Below are 25,030 nucleotides of genomic sequence, written 5' to 3'. Positions count from 1 at the left end.
ATCTCCCCGGTGCTGGCTCCGGTGAATCTCCCCGGTGCTGGCTCCGGTGAATCTTCCCGGTGCTGGCTCCGGCCCGGTGATTCTCCCCGGTGCTGGCTCCGGTCCGGTGAATCTCCCCGGTGCTGGCTCCAGTCCGGTGAATCTCCCCGGTGCTGGCTCCGGTCCGGTGAATCTCCCCGGTGCTGGCTCCGGTGAATCTCCCCGGTGCTGGCTCCGGTGAATCTTCCCGGTGCTGGCTCCGGCCCGGTGAATCTCCCCGGTGCTGGCTCCGGCCCGGTGAATCTCCCCGGTGCTGGCTCCGGTCCGGTGAATCTCCCCGGTGCTGGCTCCGGTCCGGTGAATCTCCCCGGTGCTGGCTCCAGCCCGGTGAATCTCCCCGGTGCTGGCTCCGGTCCGGTGAATCTCCCCGGTGCTGGCTCCGGTCCGGTGAATCTCCCCGGTGCTGGCTCCAGCCCGGTGAATCTCCCCGGTGCTGGCTCCAGTGAATCTCCCCGGTGCTGGCTCCGGTCCGGTGAATCTCCCCGGTGCTGTCTCCGGCCCGGTGAATCTTCCCGGTGCTGGCTTCGGCCCGGTGAATCTCCCCGGTGCTGGCTCCAGTCCGGTGAATCTCCCCGGTGCTGGCTCCGGTCCGGTGAATCTCCCCGGTGCTGGCTCCGGCCCGGTGAATCTCCCCGGTGCTGGCTCCGGTCCGGTGAATCTCCCCGGTGCTGGCTCCGGTCCGGTGAATCTCCTCGGTGCTGGCTCCGGCCCGGTGAATCTCCCCGGTGCTGGCTCCGGCCCGGTGAATCTCCCCGGTGCTGGCTCCGGTCCGGTGAATCTCCCCGGTGCTGGCTCCGGCCCGGTGAATCTCCCCGGTGCTGGCTCCGGTCCGGTGAATCTCCCCGGTGCTGGCTCCGGCCCGGTGAATCTCCCCGGTGCTGGCTCCGGTCCGGTGAATCTCCCCGGTGCTGGCTCCGGTCCGGTGAATCTCCCCGGTGCTGGCTCCGGTGAATCTCCCCGGTGCTGGCTCCGGTCCGGTGAATCTCCCCGGTGCTGGCTCCGGTCCGGTGAATCTCCCCGGTGCTGGCTCCGGTCCGGTGAATCTCCCCGGTGCTGGCTCCGGTGAATCTCCCCGGTGCTGGCTCCGGTCCGGTGAATCTCCCCGGTGCTGGCTCCGGTGAATCTCCCCGGTGCTGGCTCCGGTCCGGTGAATCTCCCCGGTGCTGGCTCCGGTGAATCTCCCCGGTGCTGGCTCCGGTCCGGTGAATCTCCCCGGTCCTGGCTCCAGTCCGGTGAATCTCCCCGGTGCTGGCTCCGGCCCGGTGAATCTCCCCGGTGCTGGCTCCGGCCCGGTGAATCTCCTCGGTGCTGGCTCCAGTCCGGTGAATCTCCCCGGTGCTGGCTCCGGCCCGGTGAATCTCCCCGGTGCTGGCTCCGGTGAATCTCCCCGGTGCTGGCTCCGGTCCGGTGAATCTCCCCGGTGCTGGCTCCGGTCCGGTGAATCTCCCCGGTGCTGGCTCCGGTGAATCTCCCTGGTGCTGGCTCCGGCCCGGTGAATCTCCCCGGTGCTGGCTCCGGCCCGGTGAATCTCCCCGGTGCTGGCTCCGGTCCGGTGAATCTCCCCGGTGCTGGCTCCGGTCCGGTGAATCTCCCCGGTGCTGGCTCCGGCCCGGTGAATCTCCCCGGTGCTGGCTCCGGTCCGGTGAATCTCCCCGGTGCTGGCTCCGGCCCGGTGAATCTCCCCGGTGCTGGCTCCGGCCCGGTGAATCTCCCCGGTGCTGGCTCCGGCCCGGTGAATCTCCCCGGTGCTGGCTCCGGTCCGGTGAATCTCCCCGGTGCTGGCTCCAGTCCGGTGAATCTCCCCGGTGCTGGCTCCGGTGAATCTCCCCGGTGCTGGCTCCGGTCCGGTGAATCTCCCCGGTGCTGGCTCCGGTCCGGTGAATCTCCCCGGTGCTGGCTCCGGCCCGGTGAATCTCCCCGGTGCTGGCTCCGGCCCGGTGAATCTCCCCGGTGCTGGCTCCGGTCCGGTGAATCTCCCCGGTGCTGGCTCCAGTCCGGTGAATCTCCCCGGTGCTGGCTCCGGTGAATCTCCCCGGTGCTGGCTCCGGTCCGGTGAATCTCCCCGGTGCTGGCTCCGGTCCGGTGAATCTCCCCGGTGCTGGCTCCGGTCCGGTGAATCTCCCCGGTGCTGGCTCCGGTCCGGTGAATCTCCCCGGTGCTGGCTCCGGTGAATCTCCCCGGTGCTGGCTCCGGTCCGGTGAATCTCCCCGGTGCTGGCTCCGGTCCGGTGAATCTCCCCGGTGCTGGCTCCGGTCCGGTGAATCTCCCCGGTGCTGGCTCCGGTGAATCTCCCCGGTGCTGGCTCCGGTCCGGTGAATCTCCCCGGTGCTGGCTCCGGTGAATCTCCCCGGTGCTGGCTCCGGTCCGGTGAATCTCCCCGGTGCTGGCTCCGGCCCGGTGAATCTCCCCGGTGCTGGCTCCGGTGAATCTCCCCGGTGCTGGCTCCGGTCCGGTGAATCTCCCCGGTGCTGGCTCCGGTGAATCTCCCCGGTGCTGGCTCGGGTCCGGTGAATCTCCCCGGTGCTGGCTCCGGTCCGGTGAATCTCCCCGGTGCTGGCTCCGGTGAATCTCCCCGGTGCTGGCTCCGGTCCGGTGAATCTCCCCGGTGCTGGCTCCGGCCCGGTGAATCTCCCCGGTGCTGGCTCCGGTGAATCTCCCCGGTGCTGGCTCCGGTGAATCTCCCCGGTGCTGGCTCCGGTCCGGTGAATCTCCCCGGTCCTGGCTCCAGTCCGGTGAATCTCCCCGGTGCTGACTCCGGTGAATCTCCCCGGTGCTGGCTCCGGCCCGGTGAATCTCCCCGGTGCTGGCTCCAGTCCGGTGAATCTCCCCGGTGCTGGCTCCGGCCCGGTGAATCACCCCGGTGCTGGCTCCGGTCCGGTGAATCTCCCCGGTGCTGGCTCCGGCCTGGTGAATCTCCCCGGTGCTGGCTCCGGCCCGGTGAATCTCCCCGGTGCTGGCTCCGGTGCCTTCACATCGCTGCCAGCTGGCACCGCCCTATGGCAGGGTAAGAGTTCCAGGGGGCAGTGCTTTGTTGGTGTGGTCAGTCCAGGCGTTCCCATCTTCATGAGGGGATCTTTTATTCAATGATTTCAATCTCTGGAGAGCGGATCCTTTAGTCAACATTTGAAAGCCGTACAGCAAAGTCTACAAAAGCATCCCAGTCACAAGCAGCTGTTTCTCCGGATTTAATACAATCCTCAGTCAATAATGGCCAGGATTCCTTGTTGCTATCCATTACAAATATTATAATTTGCACATTACAAATGTTGTCTTGGAATTATGAACAGTGACCTAACAAGATCATTGCTAAAATAAAAAACATCCACTGGAGACAACGGTTAGGCGATGGAGAATGGTCACGTATGGTCATCTTAGCAGTTACACAACTCCTGCACCTCACTCAGTCAACTGAGGTATTCGACCCTTCCAGAGCAATATTGGGCTTTTCCTTTCGTTGTTTTGAAAATCAGTTGCTGGGCATCGCAGAACTTGAATATTGTCAAACCTTTTCATCTTGCACTCATCAGGACAAAGCAAATTTCAAAGAATGCACGGTAGCACAGTGGTCAGCACTGTGGCTTCACAGCACCGGGGTCCCAGATTCGATTCCCGGCTTGGGTCACTGTCTGTGTGGAGTCTGCACGTTCTCCCTGTGTCTGCGGGAATTTCCTCCGGGTGCTCCGGTTTCCTCCCACAAGTCCCGAACGACGTGCTTATTAGTTGAATTGGACATTCTGAATTCTCCCTCTGTGTACCCGAACAGGCGCCAGAGCGTGGCGACTAGGGGCTTTTCACAGTAACTTCATTCCAGTGTTAATGTAAGCCTACTTGTGACAATAAAGATTATTATTATTAATTTTGTACGACAGGAGGAACGGGTGCCGATTGCAGGTTGTGATTTTTAATCCAAATTCCCTGCATCCTTTAATATTCTGATCTACCAAATATATATTTCCCCTTTAAGCTCCAGAGTGGTGGCCATGCCTCCTTTGTACCTAAAAGTGTCTATCAGGGTTTTCTCAAGTAAATCGCCAGGAGTCACTGGGCACCACTGAAGACTGGGAACTTTGGCTACATTCTGCCTTTTCTAGTCGAGTGACCCTGTGGTCAATTGCAACTTACTACTTCCCTGAGTAAGGTCAGCTGACACGGCACTGTTCAGGGGTCGGATAACCTGGGAAGCTATTGCTATAAAGTCCAGCGGCACTGAATAATGGTGCACAACTAGGTAATGAATCAAACATACACAGATATACATGTGCTCAATTATATGTGTATGCTCACGTGGGCAATTATATATGCAAATGTGCACTTGTGTGTAATTATATATATGAATGTGTGCATGTGCACAATTCTATATGTGTGTGTTTGTGTGTGCGCGCATGTGCAATCATTTGTGTGTGAGCACAAGTGTGCAGATGCACAATTATATATATATGCATGTGCGTGATTATATACAAGTGTGTGCGCATGCGTAATTATATATATATATATATATACACACACACGTGTGTATGCGGCATGATATATATGTGTGCGCGTAATTATATACACGTATATGTGCAATTATATATGCATGTGGGCACATACACAATTATATATGTGCTTGTGAATTATACATTTGCGTGTGCACAATTATACATGTGTGTGCATAATTATACATGCGTGTGAATTATACATGTGCGTGTGGAAGTGCGCAATTATATCTGTGCTTGTGCATATGCTCAATAATATAGGTGCGTGTGAATTATACATGTGCACAATTATATATGTGTGCGTACGTTTGCGCAATTATATACATGTGTGCGTGCGCAATTATATACATGTGTGCGTGCGCAATTATATACATGTGTGCGGTTATATATGTATGTGTGAGCGTGCGTGCAATTATGTATATGAGCACTTGTGCACGCCTGTATTTAGGGATGGGCAATAAATGTTGGCCCAACCAACGACACCCACATCCCGTAAATAATTTTTTTTTAATGTGTGCATGCGCGCAATTATATCTATATATGTTTGTGTCTGCGTGCAATTTTATATACATATACATGCCCGCACAATTATAAGCGTGTGCATGCAATTACATGTGTATGCATCTGCAATTATATGTATGTGCTTATGCAATTATATAATTTGTGGGAACGTGATGATGTAGTGGTATTGTCACTGAACTAGTAATCCGGAGACACAGAGTAATTCTCCGGATACCCAGGTTCGAATCCCATCTCGGCAGATGGGGGAAGTTTAGCTAATTATAAATCTGGTATTAAAATGATGACCATGACACCATTGCTGATTGCCGTAAAAACCCATCTGGTTCACTAATCTCCTTTAGGGAAGGAAATCTGCCGTCCTTACCTGGTCTGGCCATTAGCCGTACATTTCTCAGTCAGATGAGACTGAAAAATAATATAGCTGTCACTGGCAAGATGCAGGGTCTTAAACACGCCCGTCTTATTTTACATGAGGCATTCACTTTTACATCAAAGCAAGGGAGAGAGAAACATCCCTTAAACTTAAATCCTGGGCCCCCAATACTGTTAAAGAGTAATTTCAAGCTTTTGCCACTTCACCTTTATTGCACGAATGGCAGCATTCAGATATACACAGGGGAAGTGTGAATAAAAACAAAGGGTTTTGGGCAGGATTCTCCGGGCTTCCAGCTACACATCTCTCAGCGACAGGAGGCGGCACGCCGTTCACTGGGGGCGGGATTCCCTGTTCCCACTGCTGTCAATGGGAAATCCCATTGAAGCCAACCCACGCTGCCGGGAAACCCATGGGAACGGCTGAAGAATTCCGACCTTTATCTTTAAGAAAAGAAAATGCGAGGACATCACCGATAACCGTTTTTCCTTCTGTCAGACCACTTCAGCTCCATTAAAATTAGAATTCCCAACTCTGAATGGATGTAATCCCGGAGGCTTTCCGGCTGACCGAAGAGCCTTTTCCCATCCCGAGTATTTTCATAATTAAGGAAGTGGCCAAAGCAATCCATCAGTTCAACAAAAAAATTTAAATGGCCCTAGGATTTTTGTTTCCTCACTGGATGCTAAACTTTATTCCTGGAGAGCCCCAATTAATCCCCCCCCCCCCCCCCCCCCCACCCCCTCCGCCCCCCCCGGACAAAACAAAAATGTATAACTTACTCCTCTGCCTGGATGGAGTCAACTGGAGCCACGTAATTGCTAGGAATGTATCCAGTTCCTCCGGACTGCAAAGAACGGGCTTCCCACCAGTCTCCCTCTCTGTAAAAAGATAGAAATGTCAGCATATAAAACAAGCTGAAAAATCAGTTGCAGCAAAACATCAGCCGGCGATTCTTTCTTCAAAAGCGCAACGTGAACCGAAACACAATGACACAACAATGTCTCAGTGGACCTCAAATCCGTTTGGCTTCACCTTGCTTCCATCTTAAATTACTCGAGGATCAGTGGTTAGCACTGCTGCCTCACGGCGCCGAGGACCCGGGTTTGATCCCGGCCCCGGGTCACTGACCATGTGGAGTTTGCACATTCTCCCCGTGTTTGTGTGGGTCTCACCCCCACAACCCAAAGATGTGCAGAGAATGTGGATTGACCGCGCTAAATTGCCCCTTAATTGTGGAAAAAAAGAGAATTGGTCCTCCAAATTATTATTTTTAAAAAATAAATAAATTACTCGAGAAACTTGTTCTTGTAAAAGGCGCCTGAGGTTCGCAGCTTAATTTTGGAGGCCCTCGATTTGGATCGCGGTGACTTTGAAGGCCTCAGTAACCTATGTCCAGTTGAAGGGCAGAGGCAGCAAAGCACAACAGGAAAACCTGCACCCAGAACTAAACTTCCCACTGCCGATGGAGGTACAATGTTCCATGAACTTGCACCTCAACCCCTGACCCCCAGGACTCTCCCATGGATCAGTCCTTTGATGTGGTAATCGCTGCATTCCTCTCGGAGTCTTGGCAGCAAATCAGATGCACATGCACCTGGGTGCAGAAATGTGGGAATTGCTTTGGGATTAAGAGCCTTTAGCAGTTTAAAGTGTTTGTGGGGGTGAGGGGAAAGAAGGGTTGTGACGGCAGCCAGAAATTCTACAGGAGAGCGTTTGAACAGGAGCTGCTATAATGTGTCGGCCATCTTGGTAATCAAAAAACAATTTAACAACCCAGAGAATGCAAATTAAATTCCCACCGTGGAAGTTTGGGAATTTAAATTGAGATTTTTTTTTTTTTTTAAATCTAGCATCCCATACATGTGACTGTGAAATGGATTGTCATAAGAACCCAACTAATTTCCTTTAAGGGAAACTGCTGCCCCAACCCAGCCTGTCCTGTACATGACCTCTTATACAGGAGGCCGATTCCCTGAGCCAAGCCGGAGAGTTCCATCAAACTGGAGGGATTGTGGGAGCAGCTTCTCGTCACAACCAGACCAGTTCAGAGTTGGCAACTTTCCAACACTTCCTCGTCCAACCAGGGATCAGAGAAGGAAGCAGCTGGAAAAGTTGTGCCTCTGCACCAAAATTAGCAACATTTGGAAATAAATTAAACTACCGGACCAGAATAGGTAAGGCGAGAGACTTACCCACACCATCAAAGCAGCACCTCCTACCTGGGCATCTTGGCACCAAATGCCTTAGGTATTGAATGTGATGCCAATGAGAACCTGGTGATGTCCCCACTCTGATCTGACTGAGATGGGACTGGGGAGTATTCCTGCCCCTCCTGTCGCACCAGGAGTCCCGATGGAAAAACCTTTGTTTTACAAATAGCTTTGGGCTCGTCTGGCCCATCAGTGCCAAACTGCAGGTTGTCTAAGACTCCCGCTTGAACGTTTTGACAGGATTAAATCCATAGCGCTGATGAATTCTTCAGCGGTGCTTTTGAATGTTGAGAAGGTGACCCTCCTGTCTTAAGGCATAGTCCCCACTCCCGTGTACTATTGCCACTAGGAAAGAATGGTTTAAACTACGTCCAGCACTCTCCATCACCGCAGCAGTGATGGGCAACCTGTAATCTGGAAACCACATGCTGGCACACTGGGCTCTGAGTGCAGACCACAAGACATTTTGTGGACCATTTCCCACGCACAGTGTTGCCAAATTCTGCTGATTTCCATCTGCGTGGATTTTTCCTACCGGTATGACCGAAGTGACACACACACACGTAAAGAGAGGGCAAGTGAAGTGAGGTGTGTGCTGATTGCTCACAACATTGACGGTGAGAGCTGTACACTCCCTCTGTGGCTAAAGCATTAAATATTTCTTTTGCTTTTACCAATTGAAGAAGTTGATGAGAGTTCTGTTAACATATAAATGACTAAGCGTCTTCTGTAACTCGTTATGAAATATTCGGCATGTATTCGGTCTTATTCATAGGGTCATGGTTGGTGAACCCGCCCGATTTCAACCTTACGACCTCATGAGACCATCAATTCACGCGACACGTGGTTAGAAGTGAACCGTGGTTTTAATCGTCTTACAACAGAGCCTGCCTGTGACACGATGAACTCCAGATGAACTGCAGGCAGGCTCTCAGCATCAACCTTTATACTTCCGGTTAGGGGGGAGGAGCTGAGGGTGGAGCCAAGGGTGGAGCCCAGTACAAACTCCCGTACACTCCCAGTGCATCTCCCCCTAGTGGCAGAGCAGCGCAACTGCTCGTGTGCCGAGCTTACAGAGACATAGTCATACAGTGTGAATTACGCTACTATGATTCACCACACAATCCACCAAGATGAAGGAGGGCCACTCACAGGTCCAGGGTTTCTTACGGCTGAAAACAGCTGCAGAAGAACGTGTCCCTGGGTATGTTCCGTACTCATTGGAAAGTCCTGTGAGCTGTGCTGAATTACTGCACTGATATTTCCCCCCTCAAAATAAGAGAGGAAGCGGAGATTAGATCAGCAGAGTTTGACAGAGAGAAAAAAATACATAAATAATGCTGCATGGACTGCGTTCTGCAGACGAAGCAAAGTGGGTGGAGAAGACATTGTGAACAACACACTTGTACCGTGTGGGTGGACGCAGAGCTCGTTAGCTACTTGGCAACCTGCATTTATAACAGATTTGGCACCCACTCGAGGACATGTCTTGGGTGAGCGGCGCACCTGATTAAAACAAGGAGAGAAAAGCTGTACCAAAATAAATATTAATGCTGCCTGTTCCTGCAGTTTATTTCAGGAACCAGCAATGAAAACTGCCCAAAATATATTATTAGGGCCGGTTCGTTACAAGCATTTTGGATGAAGGCAGGGAAAGAATATATAGATAAATCGGATTCCACTTTAGGCCTTTGGCTTTTACAAATCCACTTTTTAAGAAAGAAATCAAGTATATTTTCTGACATTCACAGACATTTTTTATTCTTTTCTTACACGCAAAGCTGTCCCAAATTCACTTCATAAGATGAAAATTGCAGTTTGCTACCAGGTTAGAGCATTTCAGCTGTACATACTGTGAAGACGCGGCAGAGAGAAGGGGGAGGGAGGGAGAGGGGGAGAGAAACACACATTTAACCCTTTTTAAAAAAAAAGCACCTTGGCTTCTTTTTGCCTAATTTATCCCCTAACTTTATTTCAGCACTGACCCCTGAGGCACACCGCTAGCCATCCTGAAAAAGACCCCTTTATCCCCACTCTCTGCCTTCTGCCAGTCAGCCAATCCTCTATCCATGCCAGGATCTTACCCTTAACACCATGGGCTCTTAACTTATTTAACAGTCTCCTATGCGGCATCTCCAAAGGCCTTCTGGAAATCTAATTGATGACGTCCACTGGTTCTCCTTTGTCTAACTTCCTTGTTACCTCCTCAAAGAACTCTTAACAGATTTGTCAGACATGACCTCCCTTTCACAAAGCCGTGCTGACTCAGTCCTATTTTACCATGCACTTCCAAGTGCTTTGCGATCTCATCTTTAATAATGGACTCTAAAATCTTACCAATGACCGAAGTCAGGCTAACCGGCCTATAATTTCCCATCTTCTGCCTCCCTCCCTTCTTAAACAGTGATGTTACACTAGCCATTTTCCAGATCTCTGGGACCCTTCCTGCCTCCAGTGATTCCTGAAAGATCACCATCAATGCCTCCACAATCTCCTCCGCTATCTCTTTCAGAACCCTGGGGTGTAGTCCATCCGGTCCAGGTGACTTATCCATCTTCAGACCTTTCAGTTTCCCCAGAACCTTCTCCTTAGTAATGGTCACTGCACTCACCTCTGCCCCCTGGTTCTCCTGGAGCTCTGGCATCCCACTGGTGTCTTCCACCATGAAGACTGATGCAAAGTAATTATTCAGTTTGTCTGCCATTTCTTTGTTTCCTATTATTACTTTTCCGCCCTCATTTTCCAGTGTCCAATGTCTATTCTTGCCTCTCTCTTACCGTTTATTTTTGGAAAAAAAACTCTTGCTGTCTTATTTTATATTACTAGCTAGTTTACACTCTCCCCCCTTTCATCCCTCCCCCCTTATTGCTTTTTTAGTTGTCCTCTGTTTGCTTTTACAGACTTTCCAATCCTCTGGCTTCTCACTAATCCTCGCCACTTTGTATGCTTTTCCTTTAGCTTTTATGCTGTCCTTGACATCCCTCGTCAGCCTTGGATGCCTCGTCCTCCCCTTAGCATGTTTCCTCCTCCTTGGGATGAATTTCTGTTGTACCTCCCGAATAACCCCAAAAACTCCTGCCATTGCTGTTCCACGCATCCCTGCTGGGTTCCCCTTCTAATCAACTCTGGCCGGCTCCGCCCTCATGTCTTTGTAGTTACCCTCATTTAATTGTAATACCATTGCATCTGATTCCAGCTTCTCCCTCTCAAACTGCAGGGTAAATTCTATCATCAGCATGGTAGTGCAGTGGTTAGCACAGTTGCTTCACAGATCCAGGATCCCAGCTTGGGTCACTATCTAAGCAGTGTCTGCATGTTCTCCCCGTGTCCGCGTGGTTATCCTCCGGGTGCTCCGGTATCCTCCCAAAGTCCAGTGATGTGCAGGTTAGGTGGATTGGTCCTGATAAATTGCCCCTTAGTGTCTGAAAAAGGTTAGGTGGGATTACTGGGTTATGGGGATAGGGTGGAGGTGTGGGCTTAGGTAGGGTGATCTTTCCAAGGGCTGGTGCAGACTAGATGGGCCGAACGGCCTCCTTCTGCACTGTAAATTCTATGATTCTATATTGTGGTCACTGCTCCCTAAGGGTTCCTTCACCTTAAGTTCCTTAAGTTCAGCAAAGATGGCGCCGGAGCGAGGCGACTCTGCAAGCTCTCCTCTACAGATCCACTTTTCACTATACCTCGGTACACGTGACAATAAACAAATCCAATCCAATCCAATCCAATCCAATCCTCAATCAAGTCTGCCTCATTACAGATCACCAAATCCAGAATTGCTTGTTCCCTAGTCGGTTTGGTCACAAGCTGGTTTAGCACAGTAGGCTAAACAGCTGGCATGTAATGCAGAACAAGGCAAGGAACGTGGGTTCAATTCCCATACTGGCAGCATGGTTTTCTGCAGGGAAGGTCATGTCTTACAAACCTAATAGAATTCTTTGAGGAAGTGATCAAGTTAATTGATGAGGGAAGGGCTGTAGATGTCATATACATGGACTTCAGTACGGCATTTGATAAGGTTTCCATGGCAGGTTGATGGAAAAAGTGAAGTCGTATGGGGTTCAGGGTGTACGAGCTAGATGGATAAAGAACAGACTGGGCAACAGGAGACAGAGAGTAGTGGTGGAAGGGAGTGTCTCAAAATGGAGAAAGGTGACTAGTGGTGTTCCACAGGGATCTGTGCTTGGACCACTGTTGTTTGTGATATACATAAATGATCTGGACGAAAGTATAGGTGGTCTGATTAGCAAGTTTGCAAATTATACTAAGATTGGTGGAGTTGCAGATAGCGAGGAGGACTGTCAAAATATAGATAGATTGGAGAGTTAGGCAGAGAAATGGCAGATGGAGTTCAATCCAGGCAAATGCGAGGTGATGCATTTTGGAAGATCTAATTCAAGAGTGGACTATACGGTCAATGGAAGAGTCCTGGGGAAAATTGATGTACAGAGAGATCTGGGAGTTCAGGTCCATTGGGCGAGATTCTCCCATATGGGGAGAAATCGTAAGGATGGCGTCAAACCCGCCCGGGCAGGTTTGACGCCAGCCCCCCCCTTCCCGACCGGGAACCGATTCTGGTCCCCGGTTGGGGCTAGCAGCCCGACGCCGTAAGCTCCGGCATCACGTTAAGCCCGTTTCGTTAAGCCCGCTTGCCGGAGTTAGCGCCGGCTGACGCGTCATATGACGTCAGCCGCGCATGCGCGGATTGGAAGACTCCAACCCGCGCATGCGCGGATGACGTCATCGCGCATTTGCGCTAAACCCGCGCATGCGCGGGCCGGGTTGCCCCTCAGCCGCCCCGCGAATGGATACTGCGGGGCGGCGGAAGGAGAAATAGTGCGCGGGCATCGGGCCCGCGATCGGTGGGCACCGATCGCGGGCCCATGGCACCCTTGGCACGGCCGTGGTACTGCCGTGCCAATCGGTGCCATGGTTATAAAATGCGAGTGTTTACGGCCGTTTTTACGAATGGCCAGACCAGGTGTGTTTGCCGTTCGTAAAAACAGCCGTAAAGGGCTGGGAACTCGGCCCATCTATCAGCTGTGAATCGCTGCCCGCCGTAAAAAAACGGCGGCAGCGATTTGTGTCGGGAGTTGGGCGTGGGGGGGAGAGAATAGCGGGAGGGCGTCGGAACAGCGTGGCCGTAAAATTTTACGAGCCACGCTATTCTCCGCACCGTCGGGAGTGCGGAGAATCTCGCCCATTGTACCTGAAGGTGGTAACGCAGGTTGATAGAGTGGTCAAGAAGGCATACAGCATGCTTGCCTTCATAGGACGGGGTATTGAGTACAAGAGTCGGCAGGTCATGTTACAGTTGTATAGGACTTTGGTTAGGCCACATTTGGAATACTGCGTGCAGTTCTGGTCGCCATATCACTAGAAGGATGTGGATGCTTCAGAGAGGGTGCAGAGGAGGTTCACCAGGATGTTGCCTGGTATGGAGGGTGCTAGCTATGAAGAAAGGTTGAGTAGATTAGGATTGTTTTCGTTGAAAAGACGGAAGTTGAGGGGAGACCTGATTGAGGTCTACAAAATTATGAGAGGTATGGACAAGGTGGATAGCAACAAGCTTTTTCCAAGAGTAGGGGTGTCAATTACAAAGAGTCACGATTTCAAGGTGAGAGGGGGAAAGTTTAAGGGAGATGTGCGTGGAAAGTTTTTTTATGCAAAGGGTGCTGGGTGCCTGGAACGCTTTGCCAGCTGAGGTGGGAGAGGCGGGCATGATAGCATAATTTAAGATGCATCTAGACAGATATATGTACGGGCGTGGAACAGAGGGAAGTAGATCCTTGGAAAATAGGCGACAGGTTTAGATAAAGGATCTGGATTGGCGCAGGCTGGGAGGGCCGAAGGGCCTGTTCCTGTGCTGTAATTTTCTTTGTTCTTTGTTCTTGTTCCCCGAAAAGGTACTGGAATGTGGCAACTAGGGGCTTTTCACTGTAAATTAACTGAAGCCTCCTTGTGACAATAAGCAATTATTATTATTATTATGAGCTGCTCAAAAAACCATCTTAGACATTCTACAAATTCCTTTTCTTGGGATCCACTACCAACCTGATTTTCCCAGTCCCCCTGCATATTGAAGACCCCCATGATTATTGGAATATTGCCTGTTTTACATGCCTTTTCTATCTCCTGATTTATTTCCTACCCCACATCCTGACTACTGCTAGGGGGCCGGTACATAACTCCCATCAGGGTCTTTTTACTTTTCCGATTCCTCAACTCTACCCACAGAGATTCTATGCCTTCTGATCAGACATCACTTCTTGCGATCGATTTAACTTCCTTCCTTGCTGACAATGCAACCAACGGTCCTCTGCCTGTGCTTTCGATAAGACATATATCCTTGGATATTTAGATCCCAGCCCTGATCCTCAGGCAGCCACGTCTCTGTGATGCCCACAACATCGTAACGGCCAATTTCAATTGCACAACAAGCTCATTTACCTTGTTTCGTATATTGCGCGCATTTAGGTATAATATCCTCAGTCCTGCATTGACCACCTCATATTGGTCACCTTTTTTGCTTTGCCCGAGGTTAGATTTCTGCCACCTTCTGTACTCTCTGTTCTATTATGTGGTCTGGAAACTATTAACTCCACCTGAGCCCTCAGCTCGATTAACCCATTTAAAGTTCTCGTCATTAACCTGCACTTTGACCTTCTCCTTTAACTTGGATTTTCTGGGCAGCACGATGGCACAGTGGTTAGCATTGCTGCCTACGGCGCTGAGGACCAGGGTTCGAATCCCGGCCCTGGGTCACTGTCTGTGAGGAGTTTGCACATTCCCCCCGTGTCTGCATGGGTTTCGCCCCCACAACCCAAAAGATGTGCAGATTAGATGGATTGGCCACATTAAATTGCCCTTTAATTGGAAAAAATAATTGGGTACACTAAATCTATTTAAAAAAATTTTTTAAAAAAACAAAAAAACTTTGATTTTCTAATTCTCCATACAACTGACTCCACCCTCCTATCTAGTTTAAAGCCCGATCTACAGCCCTTGTTAGGCAATTGACCAGACTCTGGTCCCAGCGTGATTCAGATGACGACCGTTCCATTGGCACCAGCCCTATCTTCCCCACTACTGCTGCCAATGTCCCATGAATTCAAACCCATTTCTCCCACTCCAATCTTTGAGCCATGCATTTACCTCCTTAATCTTATTGACCCCAGTAAGAAGTCTCAACACCAGGTTAAAGACCAACGGGTTTATTTGAAATCACAAACTTTCGGAGCGCTGCTCCTATACCAGGTGAAGTGAAGTGTACTCGTACATGAAACAAAAAAGTCAGATTGCTAGTTTCTGAGAGAGTCTAAATTATGTGGCGGATGAGCTTCCGTTGCTTTTGGTGAATCCCAAGGCATCGGCTGTCTTTTCAACCACAATTAGAAAGGATAGACTAATGCAAGCAGTGGGATTACGTTGGAGGAAGCATGGCTGGGGAGGGAGGGAGAGGGAGAGGGAGAGGGAGAGCGGGAGAGGGAGAGGGAGAGAGGGGGAGAGAGGGCGAGAGAGACAGGTAGGAGGGGAGGTAGAGAAGGACATGAGGGGCGAGAGAAGGACGAGGAAATATAGAAAATAGGAGTAGTACATTCGGCCCTTCGATCCTGTTCCTCCATTTCTTATGATCATGGCTGATCATCCAACTCAATACTTGCTCCTGTTTTTCCTCCATTTCCTCTGATCCCAAGAGCTATATCCAACTCCAGCCGGATCACTTTCCCTGATGGGATGGAGAATCAGGAATGGGGGCAAAATCAGAATTGATTCCTTTGCTTTGCTTCCTGTCTGCCGACCAGTTTTCTATCCATCTCAATACACTACCCCTAATCCCATGTGCTTTAATTTTACACACCGATCTCTTGTGGGATTTTGTTGAAAGCCTTCTGAAAGTGCATATAACCCACATCCAGTGGTTCCCCTTCATCAACTTTACTAGTTACATCTCTGAAGAATTCCAGTGTATTTGCCAAACATGATTTACCTTTTGTAAATACACGCTGATTCTGTCCGATCCTGCCACTGTTTTGCAGGTGCTCTGCTATTAAATCTTTTATAATGGATTTCAGCATTTTCCCCACTACTGACGTCAGGCTGACTGGTCTACGAATTCATTTTTCACTCTCTCGCCTGTTTTTTAATAGTGGAGTTACCCTCCAATCTGTAGGAATTGTTCCAGTGTCTACAGAATCCTGGAAGATGACCACCAATGCATCCACTATTTCTAGAACCACTTCCTAAGTACTCAGGAATGTAGATTATCAGGCCCAGGGTATTTATCAGCCTTCAGTACCCAACACCATTTCCCTACTGTTGGGGGCCAGGGTTTAGAGAACCCCAAAGTGTATCATAGAGTTCACATGACCCACAACTTTTAATAGATCGTGGTATAGGGAGCATACGGCCCACTCTACAGGTGTGGTACAGCACAAATGGAAAAAGGTTTTCTTAAAGCAGAACAATGTTTATTCTATGAACCCAAATCAACCTTTTTAAAACATACAGTGAACATCTTAGCAACCATCAATTCAAATAGAAACCCCAAAGAATACAACATTAAGTAATCCTTAATAACTTCCCAAACAACAACCAGAAGACACAAGAAACACCTTTTAACAGAAGCACATTAGGTTTGCATTCACTACTGAGAACATTTATAATTCTGAATTCACCAAATGATCGAGAGATAGTCTTTTGATGGCAGAGAGAACAGCAGTACACCTGCTTGGTCTGGCTTCAGCTGCAACACTGAAAACAAAACTAAAACACACTCTGCAGCAAACAGCTCCACCCACTCTCTGACATCACTGCAGTAGTAAACACCCATTTCTTAAAGGTACTCTCACGACAGATATTTATATACACACCCATTTATAAACACCCATTTCTTAAGGGTGCTCTCACATGACACTACTAATACTGATTTCTTCCCGACTCTCCCTCCCCTACATTTCTGGTATGTTAGTTATTTGTGCCCTCTTTTGTTGGACAGAATTTAGTTGCTGAGCCATTGTCGTCCCCTATTATGCATGCCCCTGTTTCTGACTGTAAGGGACCTACATTTGATTTGTTTTTCACGAATCGTTTTCACTTCACCTACGGAAACATTTTACAGTTCTTACGTCCCTCGCAAGCTTACTCTCATGCCGGGCCGGGGGGGGGGGGGGGGGGGGGGGGGGGGGATGGGGAAGAGATCGCAGATCTCGTTTTTGGCTGCTTACTAAAACGTGGCTTTTATTATTTTTTAAAAGTTAATTTTCATCCACACCACAAAATGTCTGTTCATGTTCTTGCTCGGTGCTTTAGAACAGTAGTTCTCACATTGGGAGCTACAAGAAACCCTGGGGGGGGGGGGGGGGGGGGGGGGGGGGGGGGGTCTGCAAAATAAAGCACAACTGCTCACTGGGCGCTTAACCGGATGATAGGCATACTGCGGAGGGTTTGGCGTGAGCCGGGGAGGAGTGTGCAGTGACACATGTGTAGCACAGGGTGGGCTGGCTGTGAGGAGCAGGGAGGGGTGTGTACACTGATAGCTGTAAGTAAAGAGCTCCTCTCTGAGAAGGGTCAGCAAAACACTCCTCACGGGCAGCACTTCTATATTGTATTTGAGATTACGTAATATCCCAGTTTAGACGGGGACAGTACATGATTATCAATCCGTTTGAAAAGAAGTCCTTCAAGCAAAAATGTTTGAAAACAACGGTTTCATAAATTCATCTCGATTTTGGAAAAGTCTCCTGCTTTTAATCTTAGTGCTGGAGCTTGCATTAAATATCTAACAGATTGCGCATCATTTCAATATGTCGGATGGTCAAAACTCAAAGACATCAGCTGGCTTTACTCAGTGCATTCAGGCAATATGACAAGACATCTGGTATTAAAGGAATAAGCAGAAACAGACGGGATCTTGTCTAACCCTCGTCATGAGTTCCATGAATTCCATCAGGAAATCATGCCTGCTATAAAAATGGTCCTTGTGCAGCCATTCTGGCAGAGCAATCAACGCCTCGGCCAGGAACGTGATGCTTTTCACAAACAAGGAACTGAAAAACTGGGGTGCAGCAAGCTCAGTGAGATGCGAATGTTACTTTGCGGGAAGGACATGAAATGAAAATGGCTTATTGTCACGAGTAGGCTTCAATGAAGTTACTGTGAAAAGCCCCTAGTCGCCACATTCCGGCGCCTGCCCGGGGAGGCTGGTACGGGAATCAAACCGTGCTGCTGGCCTGCTTCGTTTGCTGTAAAAGCCAGCGATTTAGCCGAGTGAGCTAAACCAGCCCCGTGTGTTTGAAGGCGCCATGCTTTGTCCATAAGCCAAGTGGGCAGCACGGTAGCACAGTGGTTAGCACAGTTTCTTCGCAGCTCTAGGGTCCCAGGTTCGATTCCCGGCTTGGGTCACTGTCTGTGCGGAGTCTGCACGTCCTCCCCGTGTCTGCGTGGGTTTGCTCCGGGTGCTCCGGTTTCCTCCCACAGTCCAAAGATGTGCAGGTGAGGTGGATTTGCCATGATAAATTGCCCTTCGTGTCCAAAAAGGTTAGGTCAGGTTGCTGTGATAGGGTGGAGGCGTGGGCTCTTTCCAAAGGCTCGGTGGGCACTGTAAATTCTATGGTGCGAGATTGACTCAAGGACTTCCTTCAACACATCTGCTCTTGCTTTGTCCGTGAGAAGAGGGAAAGAAATGGCCACATGCGCACCCAAACAAAATCCACAAGAAGTCACCTTCCCACGAAATCTATGCATTGCCAGCCCTCAGCACGGAGTTGATGGCGTTGATAAAGAATGCCTTGGCACTCACACAAAAAGGAACGTCCCAGCAGATAGCTGTTCTAACCCCCACGAGGACCATAGGGAAACAACCACTGATCTTCCCGTGGGACTCGCTGAGTTCGAACTCCCTGGGTAAGGGGTGGAGGCCAATCGCATGGGGCTCCTTCAGACAGGGGAGAAAAGCAGGCCCAACTCAGATCCATCCTCCCAGCGAGGTCTGCACTGGGAGTGTGATGCTGGGCTGAGCATGCAATTGTCAACATGTAAATAAATTCACCTTTCGTTAGCCACTGCTTCCCTATGAGTTAGTAAATTAGCCATGGGGAGAAAGCTAATGATCCTCCCTCCATCCCGTCACTCAAGTGTTGCATTCCATGGACAAATGTCACCATGCCTGGATTTCTTTAATCCCAGGTGGTTTACAGCGTGTTAAACCCTTCGTCCACAGTGGGTTACAGAGGCAGACAAAACATCTGGATACTGTGAGCAGTTACAATGAAGCCCAGAACTCGGGCTACAAACAGATAATTCTGCCAGCAGCATCTGTGGAGGAAGAAAGAGATTTGATGTTTCAACTCGACAAACCTGCCGCAGAACTGGGTAAAGTTAATAATGTGATAGATTTTGAACGGGTGGGTAAAAGAACCAAAAGGGCAGGTCTGTGATGGGGCGGAAGACCAGAAAGATTGACAAAATCGCGGTGCCGCAGGGACAAAGGGACATGTGAATAAACCAAAGGGGCGTAAATGACAGAATGATGAACAGCTGCAGTCCAAAAGCAATAACTTCAGAAAAACGTGTTTAAAATTGAAAACTTGCACTGAAAAAAGCAAACAAGATGGGGCAGAGATTACGGTCTGCAACTGCTGCTCAAAGGCTGTAAAGTGTCTCATTGAAAGATGAAGTGTTGTTCCTTGAGCTTACACAGAAGAACTTCATTGGAACACAGCAGGAGGCCAAGGACAGAGAGGTCAGCGCGAGAGCCGGGGGGATGAATTAAAATGACAGCCGACAGGAAGCTCAGGACCGACTGGAGCCCTTCTGCACAGCGATCACCCAGTCTGCATTTGTGCTGCTCAATGTGTAGCAGACCACTTTGAGCAGCAGATGATGTACTAATTTTTCTTATTAATCTTTTTGTAATGTGGGCATCGCTGGCCAGGCCAGTATTTACTGTAAATCCCTGATTGCCCTCGAATGGAGTGACTCGCTGGGCCACTTCGGAGGGTAGTTAAGAATCAACCACATTGCTGTGGGCCTGGACTCACACAGTGGCCAGACCAGGTTTGGACAAATTTCCCTATCGAAAGGAGTGAGGTAGGGAGAAATCAGTGAGGTTGGGAGGAGTGTAAGGGGTTAAAGCTGAGGCTTCCAGGGTTAGAGAGCGAAAGGTCAGGAATGCACGGCAAGCAGTGAGATTGGAAGACAGGATGGAGGCAGGGGAAAGTGAAAGAGAAGAAGCATGGCATGGTGACACAGTGGTTAGCGCTGCTGCCTCACTGCGCCAGCGACCCGGGTTCGATTCCAGCCATGGGTGACTGTGTGCACGTTCTCCCCGGGTCTGCGTGGGTTTCCTCCCACAGTCCAAAGATGTGCAGGTTAGGTGGATTGGCCATGATAAAATTGCCCCTTAGGTGTCCAAATGATAGGTGGAGTTACTGGGTTGCGGGGATAGGATGCGGGTATGTGTCTAGATAGGGTGTTCTTTCAGAGGGTCGGTGCAAACTCAACAGGCCGAATGGTCACCTTCTGCACTGCAGGGATTCTATTCTACGATAAGTTCTCGGAAATGGTTAAATTATACCGGAAAGGAAGATAAAGTGTGTTTGTCAATGTGTCTCTTGCTTCACAGCGTCCTGCGGAGTTCCATTGGGAAAGTAATGTGGGCCGGTCTGTTGGTGAAGCTCTGGCCTGCCTTGGAGGAAAGGCACCAGGGGCGAGATTCTCCCAAAACGGGAGAAATCGTAAAGCTGCCGTAAAACCCGGGTGGGTTTTACGGCAGCGCGCCCCTTCCCGACCGGGGACCGATTCTGGTCCCCGGTCGGGGCTAGCAGCCCGACGCCGTAGGCTCCGGCAAGACGGGCTTAACGAAAATCGTTAAGCCCGCTTGCCGGAGTTAGCGCCGGCTGACGCGTCATATGACGTCAGCCGCGCATGCGCAGTTTGGAAGACTCCAACCCGCGCATGCGCGGGTGACGTCATCGCGTTTTTGCGCGAAACCCGCGCATGCGCGGGCCGGGTTGCCCCTCAGCCGCCCCGCGAATGGATACTGCGGGGCGGCGGAAGGACAAGTAGTGCGCGGGCATCGGGCCCGCTGCCCGCGATCGGTGCCCACCGATCGCGGGCCCATGGCACCCTTGGCACGGCCGTGGTACTGCCGTGCCAATCGGTGCCATGGTTATAAAAAGCGAGTTTGTGACGCCGTTTTTACGAACGGCAAGACCAGGTGTGTTTGCCGTTCGTAAAAACGGCGGAAAGGGCTGGGACTTCGGCCCATCTAACAGCTGAGAATCGCTGCCGGCCGTAAAAAAACGGCGGCAGCGATTCGGGTCGGGACTTCGGCGGGGGGGTGGGAGAATAGCGGGAGGGCGGCAAAAATGTCGGGAAGGCCCTCCCGCTATTCTCCCACCCGTCGTGGGGGGCGGAGAATTTCGCCCCAGGTGTTGCTTGCTGGAGGGATGGGTTGGGGTGGAACAGGGTTGCCTCTTGCTGATGTCACAGATCACCTGCTGTAATACTGCAAAGCACTATAGTCAGACTGGGGGCAGAATTCCCTCAGTAACAAAACCAGCACAGATAAGATTGCTGGTTCCTCGGGGACGTGGCTTGGAGACCTTTTTTTAAAAAAAAAGAGTCTTTGTTTACTGCATTGCTTGTAACCATGTAAATCTCAGTGTCACACAAGCTGTAGAGAGCAGAGACGCATGGGATGACGTCAGCTAGGGAGTGAAGAATCAGCTTTAACCAGCTGCTCCAGACAGAAGGGACTTTCCTGCATTGGGAACATCAAGCAGTACTTGCGCAATGACTTCAGGGAATCATCCCTTCGTTATTTTGACTGAAGCTCCCATTCTAATTAACAAGACAAGAGTCACCCCAGAATTCTAGCTTTTTGTCAAGTTGCCTCACTCCCCCATACCTGAAAAATCCATAGACATCAATAAGTAACCACCCACGATCAAAACGGAATTTGAAAGAACAGCTATCCAGTCTCTTGCCTTCCTATGTGTTCATAAAAAAAGACGAGCAAAACAAAAATGGGCAGAAAATCACTTACATTTAAATAAAACCCATGTACTAAGGGTTGGTTACACTCCTGACCTGTAATTTTAAATGCAAATCTATTCGTTGCTTTGTTACTAACTGACCCAAAGGCCCTCTTACTAACTCGCAGCTCCTTCTACTTGCCTCCTGCTTATCGCAATTCGCTTGCCACCCTCTTGCTCCCCCCCACCCCTTCCCTCTCCCGAACCCTCACTCCCTCCCAATTGCCGATGTAGCCATCTAAGATGGCCACCTGCAAAGGACCTTGGGAATTATGGCCAACCCAGGACTCAAGACAGATACAGAGCTTATGTGTATCTGAAACACAGGTAGCTAGACCTGTTCGAAACCCCCGCTCGTTTGCATTCTTAATGGCCCATTTTCCCAGGACGATAGAACTCCAATCAAGCAACAGCCACAGACTGATTGACGCCACTCCCTTTACTCAGAAAGCACAACTGCCAAGGTCAATTACCTCTAAGGACCCGCCAGCTACCAAGGCTCTTTATTGGCCAAAATCGAAGACAGTGATCAGAGCCCTGTCGAACTATTGGGTCCAAGGTTAAAGTCCGCCCCAAAGAGCAAGAAATCCCAGAGGGATAAAAGAGGACACGGCCATGTGTTCTGTCTCTTTTAGATCCGGCCTGTGCCTGCCCAACTGTAGCAGGAACAGCCAGCCAAGTTCAAGACCAACGATCGCTACTTGACAAATGAGCCCAGCAGAGACAGAGCCACTTCTTTGAACCAGCCACGTGAAATCAAGATAAAGGCCTTATCCATTTGCACAGTGCCGGTCGCCCTGAAGTTAAGTGTAGGTTATTGTAGCTGATAGGTTTAGTTTAACTCGTAGTAGATATTGTGTTTACATGTCGAAGTAACCCTTGTGTATGTAAATAAACCATCTTTTGAATGAACTAACTGGTTGTGTGGTCATTTGACCGATATAAGGGAAGGCTTGTAGTTCACTAAGATAAATAGGAATACCCACAGTATTGGCGACACTGTTGGGACATAACATCATATTATAAATAGAGCCTCATTATTAACAGAACAACACAACCTCTCCCCGGTCCCCTTGTCACTTCCGGCTTGCTACGCCTTGCCCAAGGTCAGGAGAGAGGCAGTGAGTGAGGGGGTGAGGGGGTCAGGAGAGAGGCAGCAAGTGAGGGGGTGAGGGGGTCAGGAGAGAGGCAGTGAGTGAGGAGGCAGTGAGTGGACGGGGGTGAGGGGGTCAGGAGAGGTAGCGAGTGAGGGGGTCAGGAGAGAGGCAGTGAGTGAGGGGGTCAGGAGAGAGGCAGCGAGTGAGGGGGTCAGGAGAGAGGCAGCGAGTGAGGGGGTCAGGAGAGAGGCAGTGAGTGAGGGGGTCAGGAGTGAGGGGGTCAGGAGAGGGGCAGTGAGTGAGGGGGTCAGGAGAAAGGCAGTGAGTGAGGGGATCAGGAGAGAGGCAGTGAGTGAGGGGGTCAGGAGAGAGGCAGCAAGTGAGGGGGTGAGGGGGTCAGGAGAGAGGCAGTGAGTGAGGGGGTCAGGAGAGAGGCAGTGAGTGAGGGGGTCAGGAGAGAGGCAGTGAGTGAGGGGGTCAGGAGAGAGGTAGTGGTGAGGGAGTGAGGGGGTCAGGAGAGAGGCAGTGAGTGAGGGGGTCAGGAGAGAGGCAGTGAGTGAGGGGGTGAGGGGGTCAGGAGAGAGGCAGTGAGTGAGGGGGTGAGGGGGTCAGGAGAGAGGCAGTGAGTGAGGGGGTGAGGCGGTCAGGAGAGAGGCAGCGAGTGAGGGGGTCAGGAGAGAGGCAGTGAGTGAGGGGGTCAGGAGAGGGGCAGTGAGTGAGGGGGTCAGGAGAAAGGCAGTGAGTGAGGGGATCAGGAGAGAGGCAGTGAGTGAGGGGGTCAGGAGAGAGGCAGCAAGTGAGGGGGTGAGGGGGTCAGGAGAGAGGCAGCGAGTGAGGGGGTCAGGAGAGAGGCAGCGAGTGAGGGGGTCAGGAGAGAGGCAGTGAGTGAGGGGGTCAGGAGAGAGGCAGTGAGTGAGGGGGTCAGGAGAGAGGTAGTGAGTGAGGGAGTGAGGGGGTCAGGAGAGAGGCAGTGAGTGAGGGGGTCAGGAGAGAGGCAGTGAGTGAGGGGGTGAGGGGGTCAGGAGAGAGGCAGTGAGTGAGGGGGTGAGGGGGTCAGGAGAGAGGCAGCGAGTGAGGGGGTGAGGGGGTCAGGAGAGAGGCAGCGAGTGAGGGGGTCAGGAGAGAGGCAGCGAGTGAGGGGGTCAGGAGAGAGGCAGCGAGTGAGGGGGTCAGGAGAGAGGCAGCGGGTGAGGGGGTCAGGAGAGAGGCAGCGAGTGAGGGGGTCAGGAGAGAGGCAGCGAGTGAGGGGGTCAGGAGAGAGGCAGCGAGTGAGGGGGTCAGGAGAGAGGCAGTGAGTGAGGGGGTCAGGAGAGAGGCAGTGAGTGAGGGGGTCAGGAGAGAGGCAGTGAGTGAGGGGGCAGTGAGTGAGGGGGCAGGAGAGGGGCAGTGAGTGAGGGGGTCAGGAGAGAGGCAGTGAGTGAGGGGGTCAGGAGAGAGGCAGTGAGTGAGGGGGTCAGGAGAGAGGCAGTGAGTGAGGGGGTCAGGAGAGAGGCAGTGAGTGAGGGGGTCAGGAGAGAGGCAGTGAGTGAGGGGGCGAGGGGGTCAGGAGAGAGGCAGTGAGTGAGGGGGTGAGGGGGTCAGGAGAGAGGCAGCGAGTGAGGGGGTCAGGAGAGAGGCAGCGAGTGAGGGGGTCAGGAGAGAGGCAGTGAGTGAGGGGGTCAGGAGAGAGGCAGCGAGTGAGGGGGTCAGGAGAGAGGCAGCGAGTGAGGGGGTCGGGAGAGAGGCAGCGAGTGAGGGGGTCAGGAGAGAGGCAGTGAGTGAGGGGGTGAGGGGGTCAGGAGAGAGGCAGCGAGTGAGGGGGTCAGGAGAGAGGCAGCGAGTGAGGGGGTCAGGAGAGAGGCAGCGAGTGAGGGGGTCAGGAGAGAGGCAGCGGGTGAGGGGGTCAGGAGAGAGGCAGCGAGTGAGGGGGTCAGGAGAGAGGCAGCGAGTGAGGGGGTCAGGAGAGAGGCAGCGAGTGAGGGGGTCAGGAGAGAGGCAGTGAGTGAGGGGGTCAGGAGAGAGGCAGTGAGTGAGGGGGTCAGGAGAGAGGCAGTGAGTGAGGGGGCAGTGAGTGAGGGGGCAGGAGAGGGGCAGTGAGTGAGGGGGTCAGGAGAGAGGCAGTGAGTGAGGGGGTCAGGAGAGAGGCAGTGAGTGAGGGGGTCAGGAGAGAGGCAGTGAGTGAGGGGGTCAGGAGAGAGGCAGCGAGTGAGGGGGTCAGGAGAGAGGCAGTGAGTGAGGGGGCGTGGGGGTCAGGAGAGAGGCAGTGAGTGAGGGGGTGAGGGGGTCAGGAGAGAGG

At 51.5% G+C, this 25,030-nt stretch overlaps 1 protein-coding gene across 3 annotated transcripts in view; it reads right to left on the bottom strand.

The window, feature by feature from the left end:
• LOC119967085 (tyrosine-protein kinase Fyn) overlaps positions 1-25,030 on the bottom strand; it is a 316,569-nt gene that overhangs the window by 67,776 nt on the left and 223,763 nt on the right. For all 3 annotated transcript variants that reach the window (XM_038799145.1, XM_038799144.1, XM_038799143.1), the window contains exon 5: positions 6,192-6,290. In XM_038799145.1, coding sequence (XP_038655073.1) covers positions 6,192-6,290 — 99 coding nt within the window. The remainder of the gene's footprint in view (positions 1-6,191; positions 6,291-25,030) is intronic.

The sequence above is a fragment of the Scyliorhinus canicula genome, chromosome 6 (assembly GCF_902713615.1).
Source record: "Scyliorhinus canicula chromosome 6, sScyCan1.1, whole genome shotgun sequence".
Taxonomy (NCBI): Eukaryota; Metazoa; Chordata; class Chondrichthyes; order Carcharhiniformes; family Scyliorhinidae; genus Scyliorhinus; species Scyliorhinus canicula.
The sequence above is the reverse complement of the archived record's forward strand: the minus strand, read 5'-3'. Positions and strand labels throughout refer to the sequence as shown.